The sequence below is a fragment of the Arachis hypogaea genome, chromosome 9 (assembly GCF_003086295.3).
Source record: "Arachis hypogaea cultivar Tifrunner chromosome 9, arahy.Tifrunner.gnm2.J5K5, whole genome shotgun sequence".
NCBI lineage: Eukaryota > Viridiplantae > Streptophyta > Magnoliopsida > Fabales > Fabaceae > Arachis > Arachis hypogaea.
In genome coordinates, this window is record NC_092044.1 from 11,863,571 (window position 1) to 11,876,121 (window position 12,551).

General features: G+C 30.3%; 1 protein-coding gene and 2 long non-coding RNA genes across 7 annotated transcripts; 2 read left to right on the forward strand and 1 right to left on the reverse strand.

Annotated features, from left to right (window-relative positions):
- Nucleotides 1-951: 951 nt before the first annotated feature.
- On the forward strand, nucleotides 952-4,846 carry LOC112712910 (uncharacterized). Its single transcript, XR_003157966.2, has 4 exons — nucleotides 952-1,531; nucleotides 2,079-2,120; nucleotides 3,419-3,506; nucleotides 4,453-4,846. It is a non-coding gene; the product is annotated as an uncharacterized lncRNA (long non-coding RNA).
- A 2,150-nt stretch (nucleotides 4,847-6,996) lies between these two features.
- Nucleotides 6,997-8,644, reverse strand: LOC112712911 (uncharacterized). Its single transcript, XR_003157967.3, has 2 exons — nucleotides 8,204-8,644; nucleotides 6,997-7,502 (listed from the first exon to the last, which is right to left on the reverse strand). It is a non-coding gene; the product is annotated as an uncharacterized lncRNA (long non-coding RNA).
- A 1,144-nt stretch (nucleotides 8,645-9,788) lies between these two features.
- On the forward strand, nucleotides 9,789-12,516 carry LOC112710395 (uncharacterized). Of its 5 annotated transcripts, none has more exons than XR_011865406.1 (4): nucleotides 9,789-10,404; nucleotides 10,490-10,602; nucleotides 10,682-10,800; nucleotides 12,296-12,516. XR_011865406.1 is itself a non-coding variant. In XM_025762596.3 (3 exons), exons 1-3 carry the CDS (start codon nucleotides 10,013-10,015, stop codon nucleotides 12,304-12,306), a joined length of 516 nt encoding a protein of 171 aa, XP_025618381.1. In that variant the 5' UTR covers nucleotides 9,790-10,012; the 3' UTR covers nucleotides 12,307-12,516. The 5 variants fall into 5 exon arrangements, 3 of the variants coding, with proteins under 3 accessions (XP_025618381.1, XP_025618379.1, XP_072058626.1); XR_011865405.1 differs by having other exon boundaries at nucleotides 9,790-10,404; nucleotides 10,490-10,593; XM_025762596.3 differs by lacking the exon at nucleotides 10,682-10,800 and having other exon boundaries at nucleotides 9,790-10,404.
- Nucleotides 12,517-12,551: the final 35 nt, after the last annotated feature.

The following is a 12,551-nucleotide window of genomic DNA, read 5'->3' on the forward strand; positions in this document are numbered from 1 at the left end:
CATTCTTTAATTGAGTAATATAATTATTTATCAATTCATCGTCATCCTTTTTCCAATCAAACAAGTCAACTAAAGTTACTATCAATTCTCTTTTATAGAATTGACTATGAAAAATATTTTTCAATTGATCCCATGCTAAAATCGAATTGGATCTTAAATTTAAAAACCAAGTAGAGGCATTTTTTGTTAGAAAAAAAATTATTTTCAAATCTTCATAGTTTACTAAATTTTCGAGTTCGACCAAATATCAAGCAATATCCTTTATAGTTGATTCTCCTGTTTTTCCAACAAATTTGGTAACTACTTTGGAATTTTTATCCCTCTGAGTACTTCAATTATTTGAATTATTTTAGGAAAAACTGAAAAAAAAATAAGGTCAATGCATAAACCCTACGTTAATACCTACTCGATTAAAAGACATTTTTAACAATGAGTAAATGGTTAAATTTGTTCCTAAAAGATTACTTACTCTCCAAATTATTTCTCGAAAGATTTTTTTAATTTATCAAATTCATTCTTCAAAGATTTTAAATTGATCACACTAGTACTTCTATCACTTTCTTTGTTGATGGTGTCTAAATTTACTAATGTGGCACGGTAAATGACATCACAACACACACCTAAGAATTTTAATTGATTATTAATATAATAAGTTTATGAAATTAATCTCTAAACAGTTGCATTGTATTACTTGTTCCAATTTTTCTTACGTACTACTTGAATAGAATGATGAGGTTCAAAATTTTAAATTTTTTAATCCTGTGCGTTTCTTCTTTTTGACAGTTTTGTACAAGAATATGACCTTGTAACTTTATTATGAATACATCTAATGTGATGCCTAGTTTGGCCACACATTTACTGGTGAGTTATTTTTTTATTTTAATTTACAATGTTCTCTTGTTGATGGCAAAGTTTCAGTTTCTAAGTGTAAAAAATAATGCATAAGATCAAACAAGGAAGGAAAAGTCTCTCAACATGGCAACGGCATCGCACACTCAAGCTGTCAAGTTTCTTAACAAATCCCCCGGCGGCCGCCGCTTCATTTTAAGCTTCTCTTCTTTCGAAATCGAACCAGCCTTCACACTTCCCTCTGAATTAACCTTTATCTTTGTTCTTAATTCCTCCAAAATACAGCAGCAACACCAGTAACATTTTTTCTTAATTACCTAGTTACTTTGTGCTTAAGCTTAGTCCCGGTTCTGCTTAAATCCTAAACCCTTGCCTACTTTTATTGAGTTTTATTTATTTATTTTTAATTTTAAAAAATATTTGTTATTATTGATGAAAGCTGTTTTATTTGGTTGGGTTGAAAATTTGTTCTTACGTGCTGCTAATTTGTGTGAATTGCTTGCTTGACACTTTTTGTTTTTATTTTATATTTCATTTACTGGGTTATTGAATTGTGCAGTTTAAATCCTTTTCTGAGAGAGTAGATGAGATTGATATCAACGTCTATCGGAGTCTTGAGAAGGTTAAAGCTGAGCCGTCTGAGGGTTCCTCATTTTTCAGAGACTGTCTTATAGAATGGAGGGTATGGTTATGTTTATTATGATACATTTAAGTTGCTGCGATTGCTATTTTCTTGCCTTTATGTATGAAAGGTTTCCATGTCCATTAGGCCTTTGCTATTGAAGAAATCCTACCTTGCTAACTACTATATTTAACTAATTTAACTAATTATCTCGAGTAGTCGACAGTGGTCTTGCTCTTGTTAGATGGAGTTGCATAATAGCTTGAATAAGTTGTTTTTTTTTTGGAGTAGAAATTGATTGATCTTTTGTGCATTAAAGATAAAATAATGTGGACCTTAGCTATAGTTAGTGCATGGTGCTTCTATAATGTTTTGCATGGGATTTAGTGTTTTTTGCAGCTTCATTGTATTAGGGATAGTTATTATATTAGTAGTTAAAGGGTATGGATGCTGACAGTGATATTCTCGTGAGAGTTTCTTGACTGTTATGATCTAGTTTGTTATAATCTAGTTTCCTTCCATTGTATAAAGAGATTCTACCTTGTACACAATAGTTGACCTTGGTTCTCTTGCACAAGGAATACTTAATCTCAAAACTTCTTTCTAGGTTGCACTTGAAAGCAAGGCTATCTGTTGAGCCTATTCTCAGGTATGCAGGCATTGCTTGGATTGCTTATCTTTTTGCATAGTGTGTTGCACATTAAATTGTAAAAAATAAAACATAATCTTATTTTGTTAAAAAATATTGATGTTGGTAGTAATTTTCTATTTGATGATGTTGAAAAAAAAAAGGATTTTTATCACAATAGTTAGGATTTCCTTAGGAGGGTGGTAAAGAGTAGCATGGAGTGGGTTGGTCAAAGTCAAGTAATAAAGTAAACCATTTGAATTTGTTGAAGTCTGTCTTTATTTGTCAAAGTTTGGTTTCAATTTATTTATCAAGATTCTATTACAGCTTATATCCACATTCTAGAGGATCTAGATTAGCTTGAGTGAAGGAAAAATAACAAAACAATATGTTGGGTTCAATTAGTCACAGTGTTTACATCTATATATATATTTAGATATGCTCTTCTATTAAGCATCAACTCATTTGAGTACATGTTTTATATTTTGTTGAATTCTGATTTGTACATAATAATTATAATCATAAGTTATTAATTATTTTAACAATGTAGCTTTAGACTTGGTTAAGGGTGAGGGTTTTCCTTTAGGTTGTGTTTGGTAGGTGTCTCAGGATAGAAATACAAGGATAGAAGATAGACACAAGACATATTATGCCTACTAAATAAAGCTTAGAACTTATGGTATTTTTTTTAATTAGTAATCTAATTGTGTTTTAAATGGTGCTTATTCTGGTCAATGGTCATGTGAAAATTGCAAAACAAGGATAGGATGTCTTAGTAAGGATCTGACAAACAGAGCTAACAATAATGATGATCAATCTAGTTAAGGGGTGCTTTATGCCATTCTCTATGCCATTTGTCTTGGTAATATAAGCCAAGATGAACACTAAATAAATATTGATTCTTCGGTTGTATGTTTTGTCGATTCTTATCCTTTCCATATAGGGAATATGATAAAAGTGGGGTTCAATAATTAATGTTACTTCTTATACATGTTAGGCTACTAATGTTGCTTCTTATACATGTTAGGCTGCTCGTGCATTGGCTAATTTAGCTGTTCAATGCTCTCTCTCTCTCTCTCTCTCTCTCTCTCTCTCTCTCTCTCTCTCTCTCTCTCTCTCTCTCTCTCTCTCTCTCTCTCTCTCTCTCTCTCTCTCTCTCTCTCTCTCTCTCTCTCTCTCTCTCTCTCTCTCTCTCTCTCTCTCTCTCTCTCTCTCTCTCTCTCTCTCTCTCTCTCTCTGGGATGCGTGAGTTTGTGAAGAAAAAGCTAAATCAATTCCTCTCTTAATAAAATTTTTTTTTCGTGTCTATATTATTACAGGCAAGAAGCTGCTGGTGTCCTTTGGAATTTGTCATTTGATGATAAAAACAGCGAAGCCATCGCAGCAGCTGGTGGAGTTCAGGTTTTGGTATGTGTTGTTCCTTGTTTAGCTTAATATTTTCTGTTAAGATTGTGGGACTAGATTGGAGAGGAGGAGAAGAGAGAATAATGACTATAAGCTTTACCTCCAAGATCAACCACTCCCACCGTCCTTGAATACTTGTTTCCCAATGCAAGTTTTCCAGTAGATAGTTTAGTGCCACCTATATACATAAATCAAAAGTTAGATTCAAATAATCTTACCTTTTATTGATAAATTTAAGAAATAAAATTTAATAGAACATTCTAATATAATAACAGAAATTTGTTCATCACAGTAGATCTTGAGTAATATGCATATTGGGTGAATTCTAGCATATCTATGTTTATAATGACTACGATAGTTATATATGTAAGTATTGTTAAATTAAAATAATATTTTTTTTATATTTTGATAACATTTTTTAATAATATATTTTTAAAAATATTTTTTTTATTTTAATAATATTTTTTAAAATACTATAGCTACCATTATTGTCGTATAGTATAAACATACTAGAATGATCTTACATATAATTGTATTTTTAAGGACACTCTTAAAGAATGTGGCAAATTCTCATGACGAGTGTGGTAATATGCATACATTTTTATTATGGTAACGATAAATATGGTATAACACAATGCTACTATCTTCCACTAAAAGGAAGTAAAGCTCACCCGAATAGACAAAGAAGGATCCAATTAAAAATTCAACAAAAACTTATACGAAATCCATGTAATCAATTATATATATATATATATATATATATATATATATATATATATATATATATATATAATTTAATTTTTTTTCAAGTATTTTGTATTTGTTGTCTTTTCCTTTTAAATATATGATATCTTCTTTATTCCAACACTCCCCCTAAAGCTAAAGCTTACTACGCTTTAAAGCTTGTTACAATTAAATCCTTAATAATACAAACTAATCTCCATTGAAGATTAACGAGGAACTTAAGGTGTGTCTGAATATTAATCGAGGAAGCTAGAACGGTTGTCAGCCTAAACAAACTTTTGGAGAATTGCATTACTAGGAAAGAAAAAAGGCATGTAACTATCAATGGAGTTTCCAAATATCAATGATGGCTGTAATGACAAAATTAATCTAGCAATCTGAGATTCCAGATTTTATGGGAACTCTCAACCTTAGCTTCTTGACCTCTTTAATGGCTTCTTAGGTGATGTTTGCATTCAAAATTTATATGATGCTATAAGAATAATACACTGAGTTTATGTTTTGAATTATAGTTGGTGTATCAACACATTTTGTTGATATATAGTTGTTATTTATTATTATAGAGTTGATGTATCAATACACTTTGTTTATTTTTTGAATTATTTTGGCTTCTTTGTTTATAGTATTTTTCTTTTAATTTGATAATACAATAAATTTGTTTATTTTTTGAAATATTATAAATATTCGAATACAAACTAGATAAAAAAAATTTATTTATTAAATTTATATTTATTTTGTATGAAAAAATGTGTATTTTGTAATGAAAAATAAAAAAAATTTATCTTACTTATGGGTTTACAGACGAATTTTCTGTCTGTATTCAAAGTTTGAAAAATCCTTCTGTAATTACCGACGAAAAATTCGTCTGTAATTACAGACGAAAAATTTGTCGGAAAATCTGTCTGTAATTACAGACGAAAAATCCGTCGGTAATTACAGATGAAAAATTCGTCAAAAAATCCGTCGGTAATTATAGACGGAAAATTCGTCGAAAAGTTCAACGCCTCAGGGAAGTTGATGGAGAATTTACAGAGAAAAATCCGTCGGTAACAGGTAAAAATCCGTAGGTAATTTTCCGACGGAAAAATCTTTTGGTAAATAATTTTCGACGAGGCTTTTACAGAGGGACAAAATCTGTCAGTAATTTCGTCGATAACCAAAAATTCATCTGTAATAAGGACTAAATCTGTCTGTATTAATCTATTTTCTAGTTGTGGGAGAACTTGAGGCATTAGAATCTTTCAATTTGAGTTGATTTAATCTAATTTCATAAACTTATCATGTTAGTCGCCAATTAGAACTATTAGGTAGATATTGTGATGTCACTTAACGTGCTACGTTAGCAAATTTTGACGTCATTAGTAATGAAAGTAACAAAAAGATTAACATGACTAATTTAAAATCTTTGAAGGACAAATTTGATTAAAAAAAAAAATTCGATGACCAATTTAGAGAATGAATGATCTTTCAGAGACTAATTTGACTATTTACTCTTTCAACAATCCTTATCATTTGATAATGATTGTCATGCGGATTGACTCAAATTTAATTCAAAATATCTTCAGCATTTTGACCACGTTGAATGGCATGAGATTGTTTTCGTCATTAAAATTATGATGGAAACCTTTCTTGTTATTGTAACCTATATTTTGAGGTTGACCATGTCCATCTAACTGATCATACTTGACAGTATTATCATTCATGATTGAATTTAAAATTGTAGTCATTTGCTGAGTTGATAAATTAACTAAATCGTAATGACTCTCATTTATATGTTGTTGAAAAACCGCTAATAATGATCTTGAGCTATTCGACGAGAAACCAACTTGATAATCTCAACTCATACCAAATGAGAAAATTTTGGTTGGTTATTTAGTGTAACTATCACATTTCTAAATCTAATTGGAAGCGCATAAATGCCTGAAGGTGGCAGCACATAATAGGAGGAAGACGGGAAAATTCTATAGTTACATAAATTTTGTCTATTGCCCCCCAGTATTTGTATTAACAACTGCAACATTTTTCAAATTCTAAATACTTTTCTCTACATATGATGATGAATTTGCAATGATCATAGACGTGTTTGATTCCATGTTGCTATTTGGAACTTCTTTAGACATTAGACTTTACCATTTCATATCCACTACCTAAAACATTAACATGCATAAAATTACCAAATTAATTTTGACACAACAAAAATTGTCTTATCAAACGTGCCAATTTGTTTAACAGATTTTTCATAGATCCAAGCAAACTAAATTTAATTGTTGTGAAATTATTGGATTCATTCAATATCTAATTTTTGAGAACAAAATCTACTCTTATTTGTAGATACTAATTTATCATACATCAAAAGTCTTTTACTTTGTCATGACGAAGAAGTAAATATTTTTTTTATATTTTATTGAAATGATGAAATAAGAAATTAAAGTAAAATCAAAATAGAAAATTAAATATTCAAATGCAAATACAATTTGTCTGAACGTAAACTTTGTTGCAAAAGTAAATAAAAGGAATTAAAGGCAAACTTAAAATGTAAAATATCTGAAATTAAATTTAAAAAATAAATGATATGAAAGTAGAGTGCAAAATTTGTAAAAGAATCTAAAAGCATGGAAGAAAATTTATAGAAACTAACTCAAGATTAAGAATCTCATAAAATTGGTAGGGATATGAGATTTTGTGAGAGTGTTTCTGAGTAGAATTTTTAACCCTTTATTTTGATCCTAAAATTCTTATTTATAGAGAATTATAATAATTAAAAATTACAATTATATCTAATAAATACCAATAACTGTATGTTTCTGGTGGACTTATTACACTTATACCATTATGACTTCAATAGAGTATCTAACTAAGGTTCCAATTTGCCCTTCAAACTCTGAATACATAACTACTTCCAAAGTCATTCCAACTTGTAAACTTGATCTAACAAAGCAATATTTTTGACACTTAAAATCTAATCAAAGTTTAAATTTGTCGAACATTAACTTATAGAAGAGTTCAATAACAACTTGTCAAAAATATTATTTTTGATATAATACTAATTAATAAATTTTGTACATAAAAATGGCAAAACCCACACACAAACTACAAAATTAAACAGTCCCATGGCACAAAGAGCTGATTATCTTCGACGTCCTTTTTCTTTTGGTTTGATAAATTTGTTTTTTTTTTTCCTTCTTGCTTGTATTTCTTCTTCACGTTTAAATGTTTAATGAACTTTATTTCTTGTTCTTCCTCAATTGTGTTGCTCTGGTGATGGAAATGAAAAAAGAAAACGAATTGCAAAAATGAGTGATGAGTGACTGTATAACCATCCAAATTCAACAATGCAAAATGCTTTTAAGATTTTAATGAAATGTTGAAGCCTTTTCCCAGAGAATTATCTAAATTTCAACTCTACTAATAATAAAAAATATTATTTATATATTAAAATTAGCTATTAAAATTAATTATTATATATTTATGTATAAAATATGTATAGTTTAATTTATTTTTAATATATATTTTTATTAATAACACTGATGAGTAGTGATGACATATAATATGAGAAAGTATGAGGAGTTAATGAAATATTTATACAATGGTTATTCTTTATGTTTGAAGCAGTGTACTACTTTTAGGCGAACGTTAATATATACATTCTAAATAAATAATAATAATAAGAAGTGCAATGCTCTTTTTTTGAATTTTTAAATTTTTAATTAACTAATAGTGTAACATTTCTTAATTAATAAAAAATATTTAAGGATCAGTCCTATTTTAGCGGTTAATAATTTAATTTCCCTAATTGTTCTTCATTAGTTGCATATTATTTCATATAGTTAAATACTTTTGATAATTCATAAATCTTAAAACACACACAAAAAGTGAAGAAATTAAATAATTACCACATCAAATATTCATATAAGAAAATATATACTCCAAAAATTCACGATAAGTTAGATACTTACCACAATTAATTACTCATAATTAGTTTAAAAAGAGAGTCAAAACATACACTCCTCTTCTTTTTAAAGATCGGATGACGTCTTCGGCATTCCACAACAACACATTCCTTAATGCATTCTGTTCTCTCTATTGTTCTACGTTTAAAGCTTGCCTTGCATTTCCTGATACAACCGTCTAGGGTACGTACAACGTTATAAGATGTAGTCCAAGATTCTTTAGAGGTGGTTTCATCATGAAATTTAGTAATGGTAGAACAAATAATTGCTCCAACAATTAACATTGCAATTGCATGAACAATATTATTCTTAGCCATATGTATGTTGTTTCTCTTCTTTTCAATCTTGCAATCATAAGTTTACACAATGGACCATATATATTTTATATTCCCTGATATTATTATATGTTATATGATTCTAGAACTAGGATATTCTTTGCTTAGTTCATGTCCCCTCCTTATACAATGAGTTACTCATTATTAATATAAATTAACAAGAACTTTTCATTGTCGAAAAGTATTGTTTTGGAATAGTTAATTGTTTTAATTTTGTGTGTCTCTTCATTTTAATGGATTGAGATAAAAAGTAAGAGCATAAATAATATATTGCACATTAGACGGTGATGAAAATAAATTATAGGTTAAAAAAAGTGAAAAGCTTCCTATATGATGTTTAAAAATTAATTGAGAATATTTAATTAATAATTATTTATAAAAATTGGTTGAGATACAATATGGTAATATATTGTTGTTTTAAGCATACTTGGCTTCATTGAGTGGAGGAATTGAAAATTTTCAAATATGATAACTTTCTTTTTTATAATATAGTTGTCATCTAATTGATATATTCTTTTTATCTCTTGACAATTTATTATTTTTATATTAAGGCAAGAAGCTGGAACTCAAATTTTTTAATGTCACTTATTTAAAAAGTTTAATATTTAGGAATTCATTGACCTATTCAAATAATTTTCAAACCTTAATAACAAAAGGGTGTGTATCTATCCATGGTTTACAGTAATTTTATTTTGACAATTAAAACACACAGATTGTTGATAAACAAAGTGGGTGCCTTATGCATGCATTTTGATGATTTTCCCACCATTTAAATGTTAGACAAAGAATTTTCGAAAAAATCTTATTATAAGCTAATTTTAATTTATTTATTTATTAAAAATTTTAATTTTAAAAATTATTTTATTAAAATTAACTAAATTAAAAATTTTATCTAATTTTATAATTATTGAATAATTTTATATTTAAATTAAAAAATTTAAGAATCTTAAAATAATAAGAATTTATATGATTTGATTTAAATAATTATAATTTTAAAAATTAATACTTTAATTTTTATAAATAAAAAAATAAATTATATTATCTATAATTATTAAATTAAAATTATTTATTTAAAAATAATTTATAAATTAATAATTAAATAATGTTTTTTAATAAATATTAATATTGGATTAAAATAAAATTTTAATTATTTTATTACCGTTAATTTTATAAAATTATTATATTACTTATATGAATTTTATTCTAATTCTAAATTCCCAAATAAAATCCTAATTTTTTTTTAAAACAAACCTGAACCCTAATTTCATTAACACTCACACTCACATCTCTCAGCTCACACGCACACACAGCCGCACCCCTTCCCTACCCTCGCTTACCCACAAAAAATCCCAACAGAAGGAAAGAAAGAAAAAAAGAAAAGGAAAAGAGGAGTGGGGGACTGCGGAAAAAGGAAAGAAGGGGGAGAGAAGAAGGACGTCACCGGCGGGCGTCATTGCCGCCGCGCCGCCATGTCACACCGATGAGGGAGAGCATCGGGGAGGGAGTAGCTTGGCGCCGCCGCCTTGGCGTCCTGCTGCTCGCGTCATCGCCGTCAGCTTCGTCGGATCCTTGCCGCCGAACCCATTCTTGCCGCCGCCGCTGGAATCACAAACAGAGAAGGAGAATACGCGGGCCAGTGCCGCGAGGAGGAGCGCGATCCGCTGCGCAAAACTGCGCCACCGTGTGTTGTTGCCGCCGGCATGATTCAAAGAGAGAGAAGCTCGAGGAGAGAGAGAGAGATCGACGGAGGGGGTTTCTGTTCGAGCGGCCGTGCCTCCACCGCCTTTCACCGCCGCAGATCCGCCACCGTCCACCGCGCCGCACCACGCCACGTCGTCGCCGGAAACCGCCACTGAAGTCCTTTTTCCTTTGGTAAGCGTTATCGTCTCTAAAACCTTTGAAAATAAGTTTTTCATCATAGCTTGTTATAGTAACTGTGATGTGGATGGTAATGTAGGGTCGAGTTTTGGTTCTCGCATGCTGAGTTCAGTAGTCGTGCATGCGACATCGAGCTGCCGCGTCGCCAACGAAGTCACCGCCGTTCAGTTTTCTCGGCTATTCGTAAGTTCGGTAAGCTGTTTCGTGTTTCGAATTCTCTCAGTCGCTGCTCTTGTATGTTTCTAAAGTCCTTTCAACATTAATGCTTTAGGTTTGAGTTTCGGTCCTTACGTGCCGTAATTAGAGTTGCTGTAGTTGTGGCCGCTGATTTTGGGCGGAGAGAAAAGAGTTCAGTTGACGCGTTTGGTTTTCGGGTTTCGGTTTGTCGAGGTAGGGGTTTTATTAAAATCTATTTCATATTATAAAGTTGTTATAAATAGATATTGATGCAAAAAGATATATTTCTGTGATTATATTTGTCTTGTGGATGTGATGGTTTGTTAGACTGAATTATTGGTTGCTTGATTGCGTGAGTGGTGTATGGTTGTTGATAAGAAATTGATTTGAAATGTTATTTACTTGATTATTATGAAGAATGGATTTTCTTGGTTTTGGAATTTATTTGGTAATGTAAATGAATCGATTTTTTAGAAATGATTTGAAATATGAAAATAAATTGATTCTGGAAGCGGTTTGATTTTGAGTTAGTCTGATTTTATAAATGACTTAATATTTGAGCTGGTTTGATTTTAAAAAGAGTTTTATTATTAGAATTGGTTCAATTTGGAAATGGTTGAGAAAAGGTTTGAGAAATGTTTGGATGGGACCCAAAAAGGGTGGTAGAGTCCGAGTTTTAGAGGAGATGTTGCCGAAATTTTATAAAATTGGAAGTTTTGTTTGAAGTAATTATTTAAAAAGATTTGGTTTTAAACATTATATGTTTTAAGATTGATTTATTTAAAAAGAAAGACTTATGTTTTGGACTGGGACGTTGATTAATGGAATGAAAAGAAAGATGATGAGGATTGATTTTGAAATGTGATTTTTGAATGAATTTGGAAATGAGATATGGATTGACAAATGATGATGAAATTGAGAATGACTTAGTTATTGATAAATGATGAATGAATTATTCATATGGCTTATGAATTTGAATTATTTGAGACACGAGTTTTCTTGGGTAGACGCAGTAGCTTGTCACCACTTGCTCCAGGTTGAAACTCGATATTCTGTTGACCTTACGACTTAAGGGTAACCGGGCACTATAAATTTCCGGGAATGGTACCCTCGTTGAGCGATTTAATATATATATGAGAAAAAGCTATGCATAGACTCATGGGGATACGCGTCGGGGGACAGTCTAAAGTTTTCAGACTTGTTGGGTTGGCTGGATAACTGACAGATGAGCTCATTAGCCATAGGACAGGCATGCATCATATGCATTTGTATGCTTTGCTTGGATTTGAACGTGTTTTGGTGTGCCTAATTGTTAAACTGTTCTTAACTATTACCTCAACTATTTGCTGTAACTGCTACCTAAACCTGTGCTTTCCTTGTCTATTTTGCCTGTGTTTATCCTGGTGTGCTACTTTTGAGAATGAGCTTTGGTGCTGAATTGATGATTGTGTTGATTGTCTGTGTGGTTGGTCTATGACTAAGATTTTCTTATAAGAAAAGAAAGGTTTTGGATTTCTGAAAGATTAAATGTTGTCTCTTTAAAAAGGTTTTAAATGATTAGCTATTGGTTTTAAAAGATTCATAAAGCAATGATAATCACTGAGTTTGAAAACAGTTTTCTTATTAAGTATCGTCTTATAATAACTCTGAAACTCCATGGTGAGACCGTGTGGTTAGGTTCTCACCCCCTACAACCGAACCTTTTCAGGAATCAGATGAAGAAACATAATGAGGAGTTATACTGCGTTTAGATTTATATGATGTTGAATTAATTAGATTATTTTTCTTCCCTCGTCTTTGTTATTACAATTTTGAAAGAGGGATAGGAGTTTTGTGTTTTATATGTATATTATATTATAAGCTATTATGTAAGAAATCTTGTATATGAATCTATGCTTGTTTGTTTTTTTTTTAAAGAATTAGTATCTATTTCCGGTTTTCAAAGGAATCAGCGACATGGTGTC

What these genes read in the sequence shown, in the direction of transcription:
- LOC112710395 (XM_025762594.3), top strand. Translation starts at nt 10,013, where the DNA reads ATGAGGGAGAGCATCGGGGAGGGAGTAGCTTGGCGCCGCCGCCTTGGC. An exon ending in CTGAAGTCCTTTTTCCTTTG is followed by an intron (nt 10,405 to 10,489) that starts GTAAGCGTTATC and finishes ATGGTAATGTAG; the next exon opens with GGTCGAGTTTTGGTTCTCGC. An exon ending in CTCGGCTATTCGTAAGTTCG is followed by an intron (nt 10,603 to 10,681) that starts GTAAGCTGTTTC and finishes TTAATGCTTTAG; the next exon opens with GTTTGAGTTTCGGTCCTTAC.